Raw genomic sequence first — 22,468 nt, 5'->3', positions numbered from 1 at the left:
CTCCTTTGACATCAAACACACATGTAGTACCCAGACATGCATGTTGGCAGAACATACATGTTAAATAACTCTAAAACAAATGAACAAACATAAGCCAGGGTCTTACTTTGTAGCCCTGACTGGCCTAGAACCCGGCATAGAGACTTGGCTGTCCTTGACCTCACAGAGCTCTGTCTTTGACTCCAAGTGTTGGGATTAAAGGCACATGTCACCACCCCTGTATAGGACTTTTTTGTTGTTGTTGAGAAAGGATTTCAAGTAGCCCCAGGCTGGCCTTTGGCCTTAAATTTAACTTCTCCCCCTCCTTTTTTGCTTTTCCTTTGAGATAGGGGTTTCCACTGTAGCCCTAACTGACCTGGCCTGGAACTCACAGAGGTCCACCTGTGTCTACCTCCTGGGCTCTGGGATTAAAGGTCTGTACTTTTACATTCTGCCTAAGGCCTTGCATTTCTGTTCTGTCTCTACCTCCCCAAAGTAAGGATTGGCATTACTGTGTCCAATGTTCTGTTTCTGTTTTTGCTTTTAATTTTATGTGGCATTATGAATGTTTGGTTTTTTTAAAATAACAAAGTTATACTATCATTCGGGATATGTTTCTCTTCATTTTTGGAATTAGTATAAAATCAACATTATTTTTTCTTTAAATATTTTGAATAATGCTTTGTTGAAATTGTTGCCTTGGTTAGGGGCTTGGGCTGAGTGTTTACAAGTTCTCTCTCTTTTTTTCTGAAACAAGTCTTGGACACACTTGCTCCTTTTATTTATTGTATGTATGTAAGTACACTGTCACTCTCTTCAGACACACCAGAAGAGGGCATCAGATCCCATTACAGATGGTTGTGAGCCACCATGTGGTTGCTGGGAATTGAACTCAGGACCTCTGGAAGAGCAGTCAGTGCTCTTAACCACTGAGCCATCATCTCTCCAGCCCACAATTTCTCTTTCTTATTCAAGGAGTTGTAACAAAGACCCATACAGATTTGCAAAACAGCACGGTAATTTTATTCTAAGCAGGCCAATGTGCTGTCATGAGTGACACTGTGTACATGTGAAGCCACCCAAGGGTCCCAAGTACTCACAGGTCTGGGGCTTCTTTCTCCGTGCAGTCTGAAGGAAGGGAGAAATTTGACCACTAGAGATGTGTTTTGCATAAATTCTCTTTTTTTTCAATTTTATTGGATATTCTCTGTATTTACATTTTAAATGTTATATCCTCCCCCACCCCACTCCTCTCCCTCCTCCCTTTCAACTTGCTTCCATGGAGGTGCTCCCTCCCCCAATCACCCTCTCCACCTGAGTGCCTTGGCTGGTTGATGATGTTGTTCTTCCCACAAGGTTGCAAACCTTTCAGCTGCTTCAGTCCTTTCTCTAGCTCTTTCATTGAGGTCCCCTTGTTCAGTCAGATAGTTAGCTGCAAGCATCCTCATCTGTATCTATATGACTCTGGCAGAGCCTCTGAGGAGACATCCATATTTGGTTTCTGCCAGTAAATACTTCTTGGCATCAGCAATAGTGCTTGGGTTTGGTGGCTGCAAATGGGGTGGTTCTCCAGGTGAGGCAGTCTCTGTAGATCTTTTCTTCAATCCCTGTTCCTCTATTTGACCTTGTATTTCCTCCTTTGTTTTGTTCTTCCTTCTAAGGACTGGGGCATCCACATTCTGGTCTTTCTTCTTTTTTGAGCTTCATAAGTTCTGTGGATGGTTTCTTGGGTATTCCAAGCTTTTGGGGCTAGTATCTGCTTATAAGTGAGTACCTACCATGAGTGTTCTTTTGTGACTAGGTTCCATCACTCAGGATGACAGCTTCAAGTTCCATTCATTTGCCTAGGAATTTCATAAGCTCGTTGTTTTTAATAGCTGAGTAGTACTCCATCATGTATATGTACCACAATTTCTGTATTCATTCCTCTGTTGAAGGACATTTGGGTTCTTTCCAGCTTCTGGCTATTATAAATAAGGCTGCTATGAACATTGTTGAGCATGTGTCCTTGTTAGATGTTGAAGCTACTTTTGGGTATATGTCCAAGAGTGGTATATCTGGGTCCTCAAGTAGTACTATGTCCAATTTTCTGAGGAACCACCAGACTAATTTTCAGAGTGGTTGTACCAGCTTACAACCCCACCAACAGTGGAGGAGTGTTCCTCTTTCTCCACATCCTCGACAGCAGATGCTGTCACCTGAGTTTTTGATCTTAGCCATTCTGACTGGTGTAGGGTTGTTTTGATTTGCATTTTCCTGATGACTAGAGATGTTGAGCATTCCTTTAGGTGCTTCTCAGCCATGTGATATTCCTCAGTTGAGAATTCTTTGTTTAGCTCTTTCCCCATTTTTAATAGGATTATTTGATTCTCTAGAGTCTAACTTCTTGAGTCCTTTGTATATATTGGATACTAGCCCTCTATCAGATATAGGATTGATAAAGATCTTTTCCCAATCTGTTGGTTGCCATTTTGTCCTTTGACAGTGTCCTTGGCCTTACAGAAGTTTTGCAGTTTCATGAAGTCCCATTTGTCGATTCTTGATCTTAGAGCATAAGCCATTGGTGTTCTGTTCAGGAAATTTTCCTCTGTGTCTATGTGTGCTAATTTGATTGGCTGATGTAGATTAGTAGCCCTCACACATCCTTTCCTATAATGCATGATTTTAGTCATCTACACCTCCAATCACACATGGGCATTTGGCAGAAAGCAGAGCATTCTCTCTGCTCCTTCATGTAAAGGACTAAGTTTGCCTTGTTCTGCATGGACCCCAACTAGTTCAAGCTGAATTGACCATGTACTAACAAACCTGGACGTAACGATAGTATGATTGATTAGAATCTGAGTTTAATGATTGTTAATGGGGACGAGAAAGTTATTTTATTGTCAGAATGGGGTGTGTATGCAACTTGATGGGTGTGTTATTCATAAGGGGAGGTATGTCTGCATAGTACATGTAGTTCAGGGTGTCAGGCTGCCAAGGGTGCTATTAGAAGAGGGCTATACATACATACATACATACATACATACATACATACATACGCACGTACGTACGTGTGTGTGTGTTTGTATTCCCAAACCAAATGCTATCTCAGGTTGCTAACGTATTCCCACTACTCACCTGCCTCAAGATTATCATCTCTGCCTAGATTTTTGTTTGTAGGAAGTTTTTTATTATAAACTCCATTTCTATTTTAAAATTATTATCATCACCACCACCACCATCATCACCACCATCATCATCATCATCACTGTGTGCTTGTGTTGCCTCCAGCAAGCACTAAGTTGAACATGACTTGCGTTATCTATTGAATGTTATGAAGCTCAGAATTACCTGGTGTATTTTTCATTTCCATTTCTATGGCATTTGTGTTTGCTGCTGTGAAAGATCATGAAAAGGGTCAGCATCAGCCTCGCTGAACCTGCTTTCCGCTGAGTAACCTTGTCTCCTTGGGTTGTGCAGGAGGGCCTTGCCTTTGCCCCTTCAAACAATGGTTTGTGTGTGGGAGTGGGCTCCCCCTGGTGGCCACGATGTGTTACACTGAAAAACGCTGCTACCTTTTCCCTGATAATTGTCATGCTCGTATTTTCTGTCAGCAGCTGGGCGACAAGTGAGACCTCGAAAAACTATTGCAGGTAACTCGAGGTTTGTGAATGACATGTACCATGAGGGATGATTTTTGTCTCATTTATTTGCAGAAGAAGTCCTGATGTCCAAGCAAAAGAAGAACTGTGGAAGCATATCCAGTGAGTACTGGGTCTCCCTGATGGGTACAATTTTAGAATATATATGTAAATATTATACGCATGCACACTCATGCATACATGCAAACACACACATAAACACATGAATGATTTGCTTGCATGTATATATATGTACCATGTGCGTGCCTGGTGGTGCTGGATCTCCTGGAAATTGGATTATGGATGACTGTGAGCCACCGTGTGGCTGGATGCTGAACTTGGGTCTTCTGCAAGAGCAGCCAGTGACCAGCATGATACGTGCTGTTTTCAATCGATTACAAGATAAACCAGTGCTACCGCAAGGAGCCTCAGTCTAGTGCCCCAGAAGGTGCCATACTCATTCTGTATCGTCTGATGCTGACGTCAGGGTTGGGTGTAGTACACCAGCAGCTGTCTATAGGCAGACACCAGTGCCTCCTGTCCAAGGTCTCTTAATTTGCCTGTAAATGCACTTCAGCTAGGCCAGTGGTTTACAAAGGAATGCAAAGAGAAGCAAATCCATTCAGGAAAGAAAGGCACTGTCACAGGGTGAGAGGCTTATCAATGCAGGAAGTGGGGCCCTGAAGAGAGTGGGCCTAGAAAGGAGGAAGAGAGGCCATGGCTACAGGAAAGAGTCTCTCCCATTTTCCCCTCACATTCCAGTTTTCTCAGCTTTGTGCACGTCACATGTGTGTACTATTTTTAAGAAGTTCTGAGACAAGGGCAGAAGAGGAAATCTTGCCATTTGGGAATGGTACGTGTACAGGCCTGACAGGTTTTCTTTTTTCTCTTAACCTTGTTGCTTATTCTTTCCTAGGAAGGAGCTTGTGGACCCATCTGGATTGTCGGAGGAGCAGTTGAAAGAGATCCCATACACTAAAGTAGAGTGAGTACAGCCTTGAGAGTCTTCGCCAGTTGTATTAGTGTGAGAGTATGTTACTTTCTTTCTGTTGCTATGACAAGGCACCATAACCAAGGAAACATAAAAGGAAGTGTTTAATTTGGCTTATAGTTTCAGAGCATTAGAATCTGGCTTAGAGTCCAGGATGGTAGAGCAAAGGTGACAGGGACAACTGATGCTCATTCTGACCCAGCATAGAAAGCAGAGAAGGCACACTGGGATGGCATACGTCTTAAACCTCGGGCCTACCCCAGTGACACACTTCCTCCAACAGGCCACACCCCCTAATCCTTCCCAGACAGTTCCACCGTCTGGGTACTAAGTATTCAAACATGAACATTTGGAGGCCATTCCCATTCATACCACCACAGCAGGGAACAATTTATTCTTACACTTAGTCCATGCAGAGTTTCCATATGACTGAAGATTATTGTAAAGAAAGAGGTAAAAAGGGTTTATAGAACTATTCTTTATGTGTGGTGGCTCAGGTCTCTAATCCTTGAACTTGGGAGGTAGAGGCACAAGTTCAAAGCTAGCTTGGTTTCTTGTGAGTTCTAGGCCAACCTGAGCCAGAGTGAGAGACTGTTTCAAACATCATAAAACTGCTCTTGTTCTGTAATTCACATCTCTCAGATCTTGTTTGTATGTAAGAAGTTACAATAAATGATGAATGATGTCCATTAAAAGGTTCTTGGTTTTTTTTGGCTGAGGTACTCATCGATAACAGAGTCAGTTTTGTCTATCATTTTAACACAGAGAGAATTTATATTTACTGCAAGACTGTCATATGAGCTGAAGTCAGTTCTCATCTGTGGTGGTTTGGACATGATTGGCCCATGGGAAGGCACAATTAGGAGGTATGGCCTTGTTAGGAGGTGTGGCCTTGTTGGAAGTGTCACTGTGGGGGTGGGCTTTGAGGCTCCTATGCTCAAGCCCCACCCAGTATGGAAGTCTTCTCCTGACTGCCTTTGGATCAAAATGTAGAACTCTGGGCTCCTCCAGCACCAAGGCTGCCTGCACAATGCTATGCTTCCAACCATGATGATAATGGACTGAACCTCTGAAACTATAAGCCAGCTCTTAATTAGAGTTGCCTTTATATTTTGCCCTTATAAATGTTGATGAAAGAGTTTATAAATGTGTCTTTATAAATGTTTGCCTTGATAAGAGTTGCCTTGGTCATGGTGTTTCTTCACAGCAATTACACCCTCACTCAGACCATCATGGGACCACACTGAACAGGCCTTGTGAATGAATGCTTAGCAGGATGCAGGCTCCAGCCCTGACCATTGAGCACGGATAGGCTGTTATGTGCCTTGTAATGGGTCAAGGGAAGACTAGAAGTAGCCTAGAACCTGCGTACTCTCCGGAATCTGCCTCCAGACTCTGAGATCAGGTGTGCTCTACCAGGCTTGGCTTAACCACTACAATGTAAATACATCTGAGAATTCACTTGAATTATCTCCAGGAATACAGAGGGAGCACAAGTTACTACCTTCCCTCTATAACCCAGTATTCCCATCCAGAAAAGGTACAGGCTCAGCTCTGCAGCCTCTTCCCACTGGCCAACCATCTCTTGTTACCCTGTTTTTACAATATATGTACGCATGTATGTATATGTCTGTCTGTATGTATGCATGTATATGTGCATGTGTGTGTATATATATATATATGTTTGTGCATGTGCGTGAGGCACAGCTTGTGGGAACCAGTTTTCTCCTTCCTCATGCTGGTCTCTGGAACTCACACTCAGGTCCAGCTGTTGGCAGGCTTTCCAACTCTCTTGCTATTGTTTTTAGGTCAAGGTTTGATTTTTTTTTTTAAGTTAAGTGCTTAAAAATTATGGCGTAGAATGTGACATTCTAGGATGTGTTTATATTGTGAAATTGTCAGTCAGGAAGGTGCACTTGTCTACCACCTGATCTGTGTGCCAAGAACATTGAAGAATTCAAGTTTCCCATTGTGGATGGAGTCAGCTAGAACTGGCCTTTTCTGACGGGAACACAAAACCTCTGTTTTTAGCATCGATCTTTCCTTCCATATTCCTGAAGAGACACAACCGAATTCTCAGAAGTATTCCACTTATAGTGGTTAGTGTGCTGGGTAGAGCACGCTTGTGTTCTCGGAGTCTGGAAGCAGAGGTGGGGGGACACTCGGGTTTTAGGGCTACTTGGGTCTACATAGTCTAGGCCAGGACTACATCAGGAGACCCAGACCCTGTCTCCAAACAACAGCGACAATTGTGGAGACACACACACACACACACACACACACACACACACACACACACGCTCCATTTGCACGTGTAAACATTTTTCTGAAAAGTAGGCAACTGCTTTCAAAGACAATAAAAATTAAGTTCTTAAAAACAAAACCAAAAATCCAAAATTACCCCCCCCACCAAAAAAAAAAGCACCACCCCTGTCTGAGCTAGGTGCCGAGGAACATGCTTATATTTCAGCGTGTGGGATGTGGAGTTTGAGGACCAGGATCTAAGTTACCTTCAGTCTCAAGTCAACCTGGACTTGAGGAGACCTTCAACATAAATGTGAGAGTCAAGAAAAAGCAGTCTCAAGTTTACAGTTCAGCATGCAGGAAACAGCACTGCTGCTCTGACATCTGTTTGTGTCCTTGCTTCCTCTGCTTTCCTCAGGACCCAGGGAGACCCTGTCCGCATCAGGCATTCGCATTCCCCACGGAGTTACCGGCAGTTCCGAAGGTCCCAGTGCTCAGACGGGGAGCGGTCCGTCCTCTCGGAAGTGAAGTGAGTGGCCAAACCCTTGGCTCCTAACACAGCCCTCAGAGCTCCCTGCCTGAGTTCTGACTTCTCAAACTCTGACCTTTCTCTTTGGCAGTGCAAAGACAGACCTTGTACCGCCACTTCCCGTCACCCGTTCCTCAGATGCTCAGGGGTCTGGAGGAGCTACAGTTCATCAGGTTAGTAAAGGTGTAAGGACCCTACTGATGACTATATGTATTTATAAAATATGCACGGTCCATGTGGTCAGAGAACTGCTTTCAGAACTGTTTTACATGGGTTCTGCATCCTGTGCTTTCAAGGATTCCTTTGGACACAGTAGGGATTCTTTATTCTCAGATATGTTAATACACGTGAAGCCATAGCAACCCGTTATCCCTAGGCCTGGGCAGTTGGCAGTGACATGTTCCAGATGAACCATTTCATGGCATGGCTGCTTGGAATAGAACCAGGGGAGGCTTTTAAGTCTCCTCTTTGGTCTTTATAAGGAAAAAGCCTTAAGGAAAGGCCTACATAGGTAAATTATGCCCAATTTTCATGAAAACTTCTGTGTTCCCAATTGTCAGACAAGATTTCAGCACATTTGGCTTAGCGGTTAACTACAGGGGTCTTTCACACAATACATTTTCTCCAAGTAGTTACAATATGCAGTGTCATAAATGAACAAATTTAGGGTGGCAACACTATGTAGCTCAGGCTGGCTTTGCTCTCTTCCCGGGCTCACAAGTGTGTGCCTTACGAAATCTTTTCTAGAGAAGAAATGGATCTAAAGACAGCCTGATTGAAGACAAACCTCAGCATTCTACAATCAACCTGGCTGGGAAAAATACAGCAAAAACAATAAAAACCATCCAGGCCACTCGCCTCAAGACAGAGACTTGACCGGGCCGAAGGGGTGCAGGGAACAGGCATGTGTGCCACTGGTACTTCTTAAACTGTGAATTAGATAATTACCCATGTATCTTGGACATGTGTCTTTAGCATCTTTTAAGGATTTATGTACAGCATAATACAGCACTGTGGGCCTTTAGAAGGACAACCTTATAAACTCAGTGGACACCACAATTTTTCCTGAGACTGACCATCCAACTGAGCCTCTGGACTCCTGGCCTGCATCAGACTGTAGTGACTCCCACAAAAGGGTATTGTTGTATTTTGTGACACTAAGTCCCAATGGTTATTTACAAATGATGTAAAAAGCTGTTAAGTGTTGATTTGAATTAAGTGTCCTTGTCTTGTGTTTTCTGGGGCAAAAAAAATAAGCCTGTGTAGGCCTTGTCCCCTACCCCCATCTGTCCACCCATGTTCCCACAAGTTTTGGACCTTTACCTGTGCATGATGGCTTTCAGACAGGAACAGTACTCAGAAAGAACCCTCTGTACTGCCAGCAGCTGTGACCCATCTTTCCTTACAGCTCACCTCTCATCGGTCTACCTGTGTGGAACTGCCCTGCTCAGTCTCCCTACCTTCTTGCTTTAATAAAACCTAAGCCTTAGTGGTCTGGTCTCTTCACTGCCCCCCCCCCCACACTTTCCAACTCCCATCCACAGTGTCACACACACCCTCCCTTGACTGGTTCAGATCTTGGATTCACATCACGCAGGAGGCTTTCCTTTTGTGATACTCTTAGAGGACAGTTGTAAGTAATCCCCATGTACTAGCTGTCCCTTCCTGTCTTGCAAAGGGACACGGTCAACCTAAGCTGAAATCCAGCTACCAGTTTAGCTGTTACATATGAACCCACAGTGAGGTGGCCGCCAATCACATAGCACACAAGTTTCAGAACATATCAAAGTTTATTCATAACCTTGTTACAAATGTGCATCCGTCTGCAGAGTTTTGACTTCCTACAAAAACTCAAACCGCTCGTGCTTCTGAAGGTCAAAATTTCAAACCATCAAGGACATCCTAAAAGAAAGATAAAAACGCTTAATGTACCTCTCAAAAAAGTATCTTGTACATTGATTCCCCCCCACAGCCTTTAGCGTTGGTAAAACTGCCCAATTTTTGACTTAAGAGGTTTGGCAGTTTTTCTACCTAATACAGATCCAAACAGATTTTTCAAAGCCACTAATGTAATATACTACTCCTGTTCAATACTCAGGAAAAAGCACACCCATAAAAGTTAGCCAATGGGTAACGTCTGTCTCATGAGTTACCGTCTGCCTTAACTTCCGGTAAGTAGCCGCAATGTAAGCGAACATGGACATTTCAACCTAAAAAGATCCACAGGTACTGCTTTGTAGTCATCCTACCTTCTACTTGGTGCTCCCGCGTGTCGTTCAGGAAGTATCCCTCAGCTTCAGACACCCTCCTGCCAAACGAGTTAAGAACCAGTTAAAGAAACGTTGCTGACAAAGGACAAAAAGTTCACGTACACACACGAGCCAAGAGTAGACTTTGTTACTTATGCAGCTCCTACACCCAAGATACCAAACTCCAGGGAAAGAAAAGGCCGCAAAAGCATTGATTTATGCCTTTTTTGACACCGCATTCACCAGTGACCAAAAGTGAACGGGCAACACAAAGGCTACATGAATAGGGCGTCTGGCAGTGGGCAATTAATCCTACCTAGTAACTTGGATGTCCGCTCCATTTCCACCCAGTTGTGCGCCTGGGCATATGGCGGAAATCTACGTCCCAAACGGCGCTCGGCTCCCACACCGACCCGCTTCACGCGGGGTCCGGTGGGCCGTGCTCCTCACGCGGCCATCGAGTCCGCACCATCTTCCTATTTCCCGGGAAGAGAGCTTGAGCCAAAGGCTGCCGCGGACACCCTAGACCCCACGCCACAGCCCCCTCCCAGGCCACAGCTACAAAGAACACCATGATGCGCGCCGCCAGAGAGCATAGAAAGAACGCGTCGCTCTCCCACAATGCTTTTCTACGACCGGAAGAGCCCACTGTCCGCGGGAGGAGGGGGTACGGATTGTACCACCGCCGCCGCGCGCTCTCCTTCCCCCGTGTGGCCGGAGGGAGAAGTGCACCGCGGAGGCAGCGGCGACGATTTCCTAGAAAGAGGATGCTCACCCGGTCCCTTGGCTTTTGTGGGACCGGCTTTGCACTGCGCCCTATCCCGCATGGCAAATAGGATGATAAGGAGATTTTGTCAAATGGGTGTCCAGCTACCCCTCCTTCCTGGGCCCAGAGCGTTTGGTCAGTGATAAGCAGCGGGCGTAGAGCTGAAGGACCTCAGACTCAGAGCTGGCTCGGGAGGCCGGACGTTTCTCCCTCTCCGGATAAGGAGCAGTAAGGTTGAAAGTTTTAAAACGCAAAACCAAGACCAGTATCTAGGACACACGTGATCCAGGTTCTGTCTGAAATGTCCGGGATTAGGGATGGGAATGATCTCTCCTTTGCAGTCTAGTGTTGAACAATCGATAAACAAACAAAAACCAAATAGCTTTAAGATCCAGGAAGAGCGGGGTGTGATGCGGCATCCTATACTGCCAAGCGGTCCAAAGAGGAAGATGATCAGGAGTTCAGGTTCATCCTGGATTACTTAGTGATTTAGGGGTCAGCCTGGGCTACATAAACCCCTGACTCAAAACAAAATCCACATACCACCTCCCAAACAGAGAAACTGGGTTGTAGAGGTTTTTAATCCCAGCATTTGAGAGGAAGAGGCAGGAAGATCTCTGAGTTCCAGGCCAGCCAGGGCTATGTAAGTGAGACCCGCAACCGGTATTGTAAAACAGAAACACAGTGAGGATTGCAATAGTAATTTTAAATTCTTAAATTTCCAAATTTCCAAATTACAGCAATATAAAACATGAAAACATAATTTGAATCATAACCCAACATTCATAAAATAAGCAGCTGAATACGGTTTTAATACGGTGCTTTGATCTTTTAAAATTCCTTCAAAACCTTAAAAAAAAAAAAAACCCATAAATCATAAAATTAAAAAAAAACCCAGCAAATTCCAATTCAAAAAGGGGACATTTTAGGTGAGGGTGCTAATTCCAGGGAAGTTGGTGGTGAACTTTGTAAGATCGGGGCGCACCAGGCTGTGGTCAGTTGTGAGTGGAGCGGATGGGAGTGGTGTACTGGAAAGATGGGGGGTCATATACACGCTATATAGGGCTCATTCCTGAGGGAAGGAACTAGATTCATGCTGAAATTTTAGAGTATATATTTGTAGTGGTTATTTCTGGTTGTCAGCTTGACAATATCTGGAATAAACCACAATCCAGAATTGGGAGGCCCATCTTTGATCCTGATCTTGAGGCATAGAGGCTAAGAATCTTAGGAAACTAAGGCAAGGAGATCACTGAGCTCAAGGTCATCTGGGACAAGCAAGTCCCAGATCCAAGATGGTACACACCTTTAATCTGGGACACACCTTCAGCTGGAGACCTACATAAAGACATTGGAACAAGGAGGGCCTTCTCTCTTCACCTGCCTGCCTGCCTTGTGGGACTGAGCGTCTTCTAGATCCTTGGACTTCACAGCTGCTGCCGGCCATTGTTAAGAAATTGAGCTGCAGACTGTAAGTCACCAACAAATACCTTGCTATATAGAGAGTATTCATAAGTTCTGTGACTCTAGAGGACCCCGACTAATACAATACTTATCTCAGAAGTGAGCAGAGGTTCTGAACGGACTGCCTCTCACCCGGACCATCACCCCTTATGAGAGAGATGAGGTGTTGAGAGCAGCTGGAAGGCAACAATAAAAATTCTCTTCTAAATAAGTCCAGTGCAGCATCCAAAGACCGTGGTCCCCTTCCCTCCCTTCCTCCTTCCCTCCATCCTTTTCTTTTTCTTCCTTCCCTCCATCCTTTTCTTTTTCTTCCTTTCCTCCCTTCCTTTCTCCTTCCTTCCTGCCCTCCATTCATCCTTCTCTTCCTTCTTTCCTCTCCCTCTCCCCACCTTGAAATAGGTTCTTGCTATGTAGCCCTGGCTGGTTGGTAGCCTAGGCTGGCTTTGAACTCACAGAGATGCTGCTGCCTCAGCTTCCTGGAGCATCGAGATCACAGCATTCATCACCATGCATGGCTTCAGCACCTTTGTTTCTTTAAAGAATGGTTTAAAAATGAATGAATGAATGAATGAAGCCAGTAAACTGAGTTGTGTTCATTAAACACTTAAAGCATCACTGCCACTTTTTCAAAGTTTGAAAAGGAAGGGAAGAAAATATCCCCAGATGAGTTTTCTTCACGTGAGTATAGACTTCCTGAGTAAGGAAGGCAGTGGAGTGTATTGTGATCAAATGGAGGTAGTGTGTAGCTGCTGACCTGCTCTGAGAAGTCACGAGGTCTTGCGTGGCAGAAAGGTTGGTTTCAGGAGACCAGCACCATCAAGGTTGACATTTAGACACCGAAGGGTATGATAAGGCTGCGGTGGCTTTTATCTTGCCTGCTTGCTAGATAGGACCAGAGTGAGGACATTTCCTGGTGTTAGGGCCACCTGCAGGTCTAGTTTTATGTCTAGTTCTAACACTCAGGTTCTATGCCACTGCTCAGAGCCTGAGTTTTTCCATTTGCAGTAACAGTCACCCATATGCGTATGTATCTGAGCACAGAGTTAAGGAGGGTTATGGACTTCTCATGTGGTGCAGAATGACATCGAATACATGACTCAATGGGCTGAGCCGAATGCTTCCTCTTTATCCCGAGGGAGCATCCGGCTCTTCCAGGATCACGATCTGGGGTGGGGGTGGGGGATGTGCTGGCAGCTTCTGTTTAAAGACTTTAAATTTTGTTCCCCTTGCTTTTCTCCACCAAGCTTTGGAGAGTACAAAGATAGGTGGAGGGAAAGCATGCCTGCTGTGTCCACACAACAACCATTTCCCAATGCTTCATTTTCCTGATGACTCAACTGTGCATGTCCTGATAGGGAAAGCCCAGTGACTAAGTACAGGCAAGAAGAAAGGACTCGGGCTGGAGACATGCTCAGTGGTTAAGAGCACTGACTGCTCTCCCAGAGGTCCTGAGTTCAAATCCCAGCAACCACCTGGTGGCTCACAACCATCTGTAATGGGATCTGTTGCCCTCTTCTGGTGTGTCTGAGGATACAATGCAATCATAAAAAAATAAATGAATAAAAGTTTAAAAGGAAGACATAAAGCTGCACATTGTGGTCTTAGCCTGTGTTTCTAGCTCAGGAGACTGAGGAGAGAGAATCTCAAATCTAAGGCCAGCCTGAGCTGCTGAATATTTTCTCAGAAATAAAAACATTGGACATGGGGGTCCACGTTCAGCGCTAATGAAGACTGAACAACTCTAGTTTCCATGAGTTAGGCAGGATAGTCCTCCAAGATGTCTGTACTGATGGTTCTTAGGCTTTACAGCGGGATGGCACTACCGTTTCTCCCCCTTGGCAGCTTGCACTACACTTTCTGATACAATGAGATCTAGTCTTCAGGAGGAGGCTTCCAGGTCAGGCATAGCATGATACCTCCGTGTCCTGTGTCCAAAGAGTGTGATATCTTCAGCAGTAGGAATGTAACGTCAAACTGTAGGAGGTAACCGAGAGCAATAGCAAAGGCTTGTATTGTTTTGGGAGTCTCATCTATCCCTGTGACCAACAACTCGAGGGGAGGTTTCCCCAGCCAGGTACTGGCATTGTTAGATGCCAACTAACATGCACACAGAAGTGCATGACTCTTGGTGTGACTATCATCATCCCATGCAGTGTAACATATATGTCCCAATATGTGTGCACACACACAGGTATATGTATTTTGAAGTAAGCTTATAAAATATCTTTGTTTTATTTCAAACATCTTTAGTGCAATTTATCTCTCTCTGGCTCTTCCACTGTATTATCTTCCTCCTGGCTCCTCAGGTAAGTTCCCCCATTTTCATAATATCTGTTTTTTAATTTTTTGGATATTAGTATGACTTAATGTACATATTACAAGTCATCAGGGGTATCCATCAGAGAAGGTGCTTGGGCATGGATTTAAGCCAATAGAAAGTTTTTATTAGCTGGCCAGCAACTCCACTGAGTGTCTGGGATTTCAGTGTAGCCCCAAGCCTTTCTCAAGGTGAGCTTTTAAGTTCATAAACCATGTCTTGGGTTGAGATACTTCAGTTAACAAGAATATGCCCATATGCTGAACTCCAGAAGCTGAAAACCAAGGTTAGTATATTTAGAAACTGTCCCAGGATTATGGACTATGTTGGGTTGGGTCTTTATTTTTATTTATGGGCTGAATGGTTCTTCTATTACGGAGTCAGTTGGTTTAGAGGTCTCCTAAGTTCTGAGGCCCTGTTACATCAGGAGGGTTTATCTACATCTTGCTATTTAGTGAGCTATTGGTTATTTAGGGGAAAAAAAAGCAAATTAATGGATACTATTGGGTTAACAAAAATTAGAAAAGCATGAAATGACAAAGGCCAGGTAAAACATTTGCCAGATAGTGGGAGAGTTACAGTGAACTTAAAATCAGTGTTGCTAGTTTCCTTGTTTTTGTGACAGAATGCTTGCCCCAAGCAGCATGAAGGTGGAATGGTGTGTGTCAGCCCACTGTTTCGGAGGGTTCTGTCTGGGTGGGCGTGGCCCTATGTGCTTGGGCAGAAGTGAGTGCGGGAGGTTGAGTTTTCAAATGGCTGACAGGAAGCAGGAAGAAAGAAAGTGGACTGGGGACCAGATTCAAGCTTCACACCCTAGGCATCAGCTACTCCCCCTACTTAGCTCTGCCCTTAAGAGCCTACTGCCCTTCAGAAAAACACCACTGATGGGGACAGTGTTCTAAACACACTAGTCTGTGGACACACTTTGTATTCAAAGTGTAACAATGTCTGAGTTTTTTTGGAAAGTGGCAAGAAATTGATACCAATGAATGCTAAGAAAATACTACCAAGCAAAACAGTAAGTGAGGAAAGAATTGAAGGAATAAAGAAGATAATTTGTGATTTTGATTTAGCAGTAATGTCAACTTTCTCTATTCAAATTAGTCAAAAGGACATTTTATTTATTAATTAACCAAATACTTTAAATAAATGTAATTTATAAGCAATATTATCCTTAATAAAATATTTATGCTTATTTATATGAGAAATTAGGGAAGCCCAAGATAAAATGAGGCATTTTGCAAATGAGAAATTAAAATTTAAAAAATACCAGGGAACCCTTTAAAATGTTTATAACCTTGTTTATATATAGCAATACTAACATTTGTTTTTGAGACATGGCCTCCGATTTACTATGTAATCAAGGATAATCTCAAACTACGATCCTCCTGCCTCTACCTTCCACATGCTGGGATCAGAGTCTGCCTCCACTCCTGGTTTATGTGGTGCTGGGGATAAAAGCCACGGTTTCACTGTGCTAGGCAAGTGGTTTATCAACTCAGCTGAATCCACAGACAATATAACTCCAAATTCTGTCATTAAAATCTAGGTACGTCTTCTGGACAAGCTTTGTTTTCTTCTTTTTTGTTCTAAGTTTGGGGTACATGTGGCCTTAATTTTTTTTTTTTTTTTTTTTTTTTGTCTTACAATCATTTTCTTATGAATTATTGGTTATTCGTTATGCTAAATAACAGATCAATGCTATGATTCAGTAAAATGTGTCGATCTTCACTTGATTAAGAAGGACGATGCAGTAATCCGTGTACACCGCTTTAGAGACCTTGCCGGGGAGACTGAGTTAATGGATAAGGCAAAGAACTGAAAAAAGTTCAGAAATATATATATAAAATGACCACCAGATGGCAGTACAAGACAACCACAAAACACACCCTGATTCAACACTTCAATGGGAACAAACGAAATTCTGCAACATCTGTATTTGAGCAGCATATCCTATATTGTATTTTTTTAAAAGGTTGGCTGTTATACTAGTTTAAGTAGTCCAGGCATTGATATTTTTAAAATTCTGATGAAAAAATTTACTTTTTCCCTTATTTAAAAATTTTAATTAATTTATTATTTGCATGTGAGGTGTGTGTGTGTGTGTGTGTGTGTGTGTGTGTGTGTGTGTGTAAGCCAAGGTCTGTCTATGTGGTAAGTGGACTGTGTAGAAGGCTGTTCTCTCTCCCCCCCCTCCAATGCTGGTTCTAGGGATTGAAGTCAGATCAACCGACTTGGCTGCAAGCACCTTACGGCACTGAGCCATCTTGCCATTCCACCCCAAGACTTATTTCAACATGTGATTCTGGGTAATCCAAAAGAATGTATTATGTATTCTGGTCCAGACAGGAATGGATCATGCTTGCGTGGTAGCATTCTGTGTACCACAGATGGGAGTGTTCTAAGCCAAGCAGGGACATGAAACTGGTGCTCTAGATGGGATCCAGCCGGCCTGGAAACAGAAATGGGAGCTGCATTACCGGGATGTCTCTGGTACATAATCTATGGTTCGTGCTGGGTTTCTCTGTCTGCTTCCCCTTTGGTCAGGTATGGCTCCACTGCTGTGCTGAACGCAGCACCTCTGAAAACAAACACCAGTGAGAGAAACTGGAAGGAAAGGGCTAGAGGGATGGCTCCAAGAGTTCAGATTTCAGGGCCCATGCTGGGAAGCTTATGATCACCTGTTAATAGCTCTAGGAGGCCAGCAAGGACCTGTGCATGCGTACACACACATACACACACTGCACCAGGACGAGGGGTCTCAAGTTGGACAGGAGAACAAGAACACCTCGCACAAAGCCTTTAGCTTCTTTTACTCCTCTGGTTCAGCGACCGTTAGATTCGAGAAGTCTCTCCAGTCACATTCTGGAGACTGGGAGACCCAAAGTCTGGATGCAAACTCTCCCCGGAACCAGGGACCCAAGCGTAGAGCTAGCAGATGGAGTGGTGTGGGAGCTTTGAACTTTCCTTCTGCAACTCTGGCCTGCAGTAATAACCACTGTGTTCTGCAATGCACTATTAAACACGTGCTTGGCGATTCTCTTTAGGTCGTGAGTTATTCGTAGGGCCCAGAATAGGTTCAACACCCTCGCAGCCAACCTCCTTTTATAGCTTCGTGTCCAGCTTCAGAGGTGGGAAGGACGTGGGACTTAGAAACCTGACTTTGAGTATGACTCTTGTCAAAGTCTCACAGCGTATTGCCAGATGAAGCGGCACAGGGGTTCTGCTGTAACAGAGACGGCGCACCAACACCTTGTTGACCATCAAGTAGATTGTTATTAAAGGGAAGAATACTAGAGATGCCCCTAGCTTAAAAGACTTTTCAACTGGAGGTTTATTTGAAGATACCAAAGGAACTTCTCCAATTTGGCCCGATGCAAACTCAAAGATCCTGAATATATATATATATATGCCTTAGCTGCAGCACAACCGGAAGAGACAGTTTAGGTCCTGGTCGGTGTCATCAAGGGGCCAAAGTGAGGCAAAGTGGGTGGAAGGTTTGGAGAGACAGTCCTGAGGCTCACCTGATGACTTTCTGGTGTGTTCCCACCGGGAATGGCTGATGTTTGAGCCGGTGATTTCTATTTCATTAGGTTCTACAAGCAGAGGCTGGGAAGAACTTTGGAGTGTTGTGTGATTGACAGGAAGCTGGGGGGAGTTTAAGGTTCTCTTAATTGTGAGAACTTAAAGGTTATTCTCAAGACATTATTAAGTTAGTGGAAAAATTTAAAGAATGAGGAAATTTCAAGATTAGCCTCTCCCAGTGGTTCTAGTACATCTTGGCGTTCTCCCTTCAGTTCGTTCGCATTTCTGTTTGCTTTCTGAGACAGTTTTTAAAAATGCCTTTTTATTAGCATTATTATGTGTAATAGTGGGTTTTACAGTCACCTTTTTAAACTTGTGCACGAGGCATTTCAACTTTATTCATCCCATTGCCTTGCCCCATGAATCCCCTTCTGCTCCTAGCTAGCCCCACCTCTCCCCATGCCCCCCTCAGTGACCCCAGTGACCCAGTGACTTTCCTTAGGGTTGTTTATAGGAGCTCGGACATGGGCATGGTGAGGGTTTGTTTGTAGAGACTTGGGCACTTTCCTAGTGATACCACTGAACTCAATGTCTTTTCCTCCCTTAGAAATTATTCACTGTCTATAAGTCCCCAGGGTCAGTGGGGTCTCATGAGCCTCCCTCCTCCTCCATGCCAGGGTGTCGAAGGGACGTCTTGTGGAGGTGACCACAGCTGCTGTAGGTTCAGGAGTGCTGAAATTGAGTCACACTCAGGTTAGCACTCTACCCTCCATTTTCTTCGGCTCTTCCATTCTTTCCTTCTCTTCTCCCTGAGATTCGGGGAGGAAACAGGACGGGACATGATACTAATGCCCCCTTTGTGGCTGGGCATTGCACATCCGTTATCCTGTGACCAGTTACGCCGCTGTACCACTGAGCACCACAAACAAAAGCTTCTGACAATGGCGTCACTCTAAGGGCATAAACACAATTATTTAGAAGGCAATTTGACAGGCACATCACATCTCTTCAGCAAAACAACAGCAATGGCTTCCCCACTAGGACTTACAACCTCCCAGCCACTGATGCTGAGTTGGCTTATGGTACCAGATATGAATTCCCTCAAATCTAATAACAAAGCATACTCTCATACACTTACCACTCTTGTATCTGAGCTATTTCTATGTCAACTTGACACCAGCTCGTGGAAAATCATCTACAAGGGACTGGGCCCTCCTCCATCAATCACTAAGAAAATGCCCTTCAGGTTTGCCCGCAGCCCAATCTGATGAAGGCATTTTCTCAACTGGGTCTCCACCTTTGATGACATTAGCCTGTGCCAAGTTGACATAAAACTAGCTAGTCTATTCAGCAAAACAACAGCAATGGCTTCCCTGCTACGGTCTATGTTAGCCTCGGCTAGCAACCTCCCCAGCCACGGGCTACTGACCTGGTTTATAATATCAGGTGTGAATTCTCTGTCATGAGGTGAACCTCAAATCCAAAACAAGCAAACAAACACCAGTGGTTATCCTCACAGCTTACCCACTTGTCCTTCAGTGTTACAGCGCTCACAGCTAAGTAAGACTGTTGTTATTTCTCCCCCACCAGCATGCATAGCACCTTTCAGGCACAGTGCAGGCTAGCCAGTGGAGAGGAAGCTTCCAGACCACCTACAGCTTGATTTCTCTGTGTCCTGCATCCAAGGTACGTGGTGTCTTCAGTAGCAGGGCCTTAGCTACTAACACTGCACAATCACCAACATTGTCAATTGTCTATATTTGGGGAGGTTTCCTGAAAAACAGCTGTGGGTAGGTCACGCAGGGTCTTGCCCTGGAGGCCAGGTGTGGCTTCCCAAAAGCTGGGATTGCAACCGTGAGCCACCGTGCCTGAAAATATTAAGTTATAAAATAGAACCTTTACTCCTAGTACCTAAGGAATGTGGTCAAAGACCTAAAAGTCAGCACAACACAGTCTGTTCAAATACCACCCCACCCCAAAGGAATTGCTGGGTAGGTTATCCCAGGCAGTCCTGCTGTTGGTGTTCCTGATGAAGGGGGTTTCAAGATGTTTACCCTGTGAGGAACAGCTGGGGCTCCTTGAGATGCATCTCTTGCAGCTTGGGATACCAGGCTTAGTGACATGCATACAAGAGCCCTTGGCTGGAACCAGCTGTTTCTGGCAGTGGTGTAAGGAGAGAGAGGCCATTTTCTCTCAGCGGCAAAGAAACATGGCAGAGTTGGTGCACCTCCTAGGTCAGATGTCAGCACTTGGGCTGATGAAAGCGACTATCAGTAGGTGGTTGGCAGACTTGTGTGAAGATCTCTGGCTTCACACTATCTGGATTTAAATTCTGTCTCTGCTGTTTATACACTGTGGTTATGGGCAGAGGTAGAGCTAGAATGGGAGAAGGTTGGAGAGATGGCTCAGCGGCTAAGAGCACTGGCTGCTTTCCCAAAGGACTTGGGTTTGGTTCATAGCACCTACATGGGGGCTTGCAACTGTATCTCCGGTTTCAGGAATCCTTTTCTGGCTTCTGTGGACACTGCATACAGCTGGTGCACAGATACACGTTCAGGCAAATCTTACACACACACACACACACACACACACACACACACACACACACACACACACCAACATCAAATGAATAGAAGAAACTTACCTCACAGTGCAGCCTGAAGCTTAGGAAGGTGTCTCCCCTGAGGTAGGACCAAAAGGACCTAAAAACATGGAAGAAGGTAATTTTTTACAACGTGAGCAAGCGGAGGGAGGTGCCTGTAACATCTTCCTGTGTTTTCATCCAAGGGTCAAGGAGGAGTGTGGGAAGCTGGTTGGAAGGAAAAAAGGATGGAGCAGCTTCATGTTTGCATGCTGTGGGGACCTGCTCAGCGTGTGCACATCCTGGTCATAGCTATTAGTGGGAATACAGGGAGCAGTGGGTGGAGTCTGGGCAGGAAGCCATCCAAACTATTGGGGTCTTAAGTTTCTTCACCTACAGAAGACCCAGTTCCCCCAAGTTTTGTAAGCTCTGGTGTCTGCTGTCATCACGGCCAAGACTTGATGTGTGATTTCATATTTACCAATATTTATTTACACCTAGCCTTTTCCAGAAAACCCAGCTTCCATGTTTTCTATCTGGTGGTATACTGACTGTGTTTTCATACATGTCTCTCCAGTAATTTCCATCTCTGCTATGTTTTCTACAGAGCAGCTGAGTGAGCTAAGGCAGGCCGAGCAGTTTGCTTTAAGGCTTCCCGATGGGGATTTTGCTGATCCATTCTACATATGGTGTCTATGTTTTCTAGCTGAAAACTCACAGGCCAACTAATTCTAGAAGGTAGAAGAAATGATCCATTAAATATAATTAAATGTCAAAGAGTTCCTTGGACCTCTTGAAATTCATAAATTATGTATTTTCTTCTTATCCGTGACAAAAAAAAAAAATGGTTTGCTTTCGAATTTTTAGTATCTTCAGGACACAACTTCTGTTTAAAAAAGCATAATTATCAATAAGTTGTCAGTGTCTAGTAAGCGCTGGAGAGGGATCTTGACCTAGCTGAGCTGTTTAAATGATACAGTGAGGTCTGTGTTCAATCCAACAAAAACCAGGCATATCTGGAAGATTCTAAGTAGACAGGATAGAGGAGCAGCCATCTACCTCTTGTTCTTGGCCAGAATTCTTAATTCCTGGATTATAATATCAATGACATTACTTGGTTACTCAAGAAAAATATATTATTCCATTAGTTTTTAAATAATTATTTAAACATTGGATCTCTTCAATTTGCTTATCCCTCCATTTGATCATCCAATTGGAACACATCAACTGGTCAACCCACAAAATGTACATTTATTTATAGGTTTATTTTTTTAAAGATTTAGTATTTTCTTTGTGTGTGTGTGTGTGTGAGTGAGTGAGTGTGTGCGAACATGCATGTGCTGACTGTGCTTGTGTCCTCAGACTAGAAGCTGGAGTTGCAGGTGGTTTCGAGCTCAGTGTTGGTTCTGGGTACCAGATTTTGGTCCTTTGCAAGAGCAGCAGACTCTTCAGCACCGAGTGGCCATTTCATTTGTTTTGTAGGCAGTCTTTTCAGCGGTGCTGAGCGGAGGACTTTCAGTCTTGCACCGTGCAGCAGTTACGGAAGAACAGAAGCAATGGGTATAGCAAGTGTGGCCTCACCGCCCGTAACTCCAGACTTCCTTATTAGGTCTCTCCAGTTAAGATCTAAACCATCTCTTCATTTTCTGCTGTCCCATGACACAAGCGGGGCCTGGGGAGGGAGCTCACATTGAAGGCTTGGTTGTCACTTCATTTACAGAAACTAAATCCTCTAAAATCAGTCTCCAGAAAACCCCAAACCCTGTCACCCCACAGCAGGCCTATTTATGTTGGTAATAGGATGGGATATCCAGTAACATAAATGTCTTTCTGTGAAATGATATAATTTTAAGGAGGGAGAAGTAGACCAAACTCTGTTCTGAGGGCACGGCTGTATCCATAATGAACCGGTTATGGCCGGGCTCCTGGTAGCTTTGCTTGTCATGTTTCCTTCACTGGTTGATCTGAATATTCTACATTCCATCCAGTAATTCACCTCTGAAGTCCTGTTCTCAGATCGGGTTTGAATGACTTCCAGGTTTTACTGTGGAAAGTTCTTTGCTGTAATAAAGGGGTTTCTTGGCCTGTGTTACAAGTACTTTCCCCTTACACTCACACCTAGAACAGAATGAGTTTCATCTTCTCAACTTGCACACAGCTGCCATTTGCAGCACCGGGTTTGGAGAAATAGGTGCACAGC

At 44.3% G+C, this 22,468-nt stretch overlaps 1 protein-coding gene and 1 long non-coding RNA gene across 2 annotated transcripts in view; one reads left to right on the top strand and one right to left on the bottom strand.

Moving 5' to 3' along the window:
- EPB41L4A (erythrocyte membrane protein band 4.1 like 4A) overlaps nucleotides 1-8,773 on the top strand; it is a 192,934-nt gene extending 184,161 nt beyond the window's left edge. Inside the window, exons 19-23 of the mRNA XM_080920217.1 lie at nucleotides 3,678-3,725; nucleotides 4,519-4,587; nucleotides 7,256-7,366; nucleotides 7,458-7,539; nucleotides 8,114-8,773. Coding sequence (XP_080776343.1) covers nucleotides 3,678-3,725; nucleotides 4,519-4,587; nucleotides 7,256-7,366; nucleotides 7,458-7,539; nucleotides 8,114-8,242 — 439 coding nt within the window. The 3' untranslated portion in view covers nucleotides 8,243-8,773. The remainder of the gene's footprint in view (nucleotides 1-3,677; nucleotides 3,726-4,518; nucleotides 4,588-7,255; nucleotides 7,367-7,457; nucleotides 7,540-8,113) is intronic.
- A 408-nt stretch (nucleotides 8,774-9,181) lies between these two features.
- LOC308423156 lies at nucleotides 9,182-10,159 on the bottom strand. The gene is made up of 3 exons (XR_013975094.1): nucleotides 9,932-10,159; nucleotides 9,616-9,674; nucleotides 9,182-9,268 (listed from the first exon to the last, which is right to left on the bottom strand). It is a non-coding gene; the product is annotated as an uncharacterized lncRNA (long non-coding RNA).
- Nucleotides 10,160-22,468: the final 12,309 nt, after the last annotated feature.

The sequence above is a fragment of the Micromys minutus genome, assembly GCF_963924665.1.
Source record: "Micromys minutus genome assembly, chromosome: 8".
Taxonomy (NCBI): Eukaryota; Metazoa; Chordata; class Mammalia; order Rodentia; family Muridae; genus Micromys; species Micromys minutus.
The sequence above is the reverse complement of the archived record's forward strand: the minus strand, read 5'-3'. Positions and strand labels throughout refer to the sequence as shown.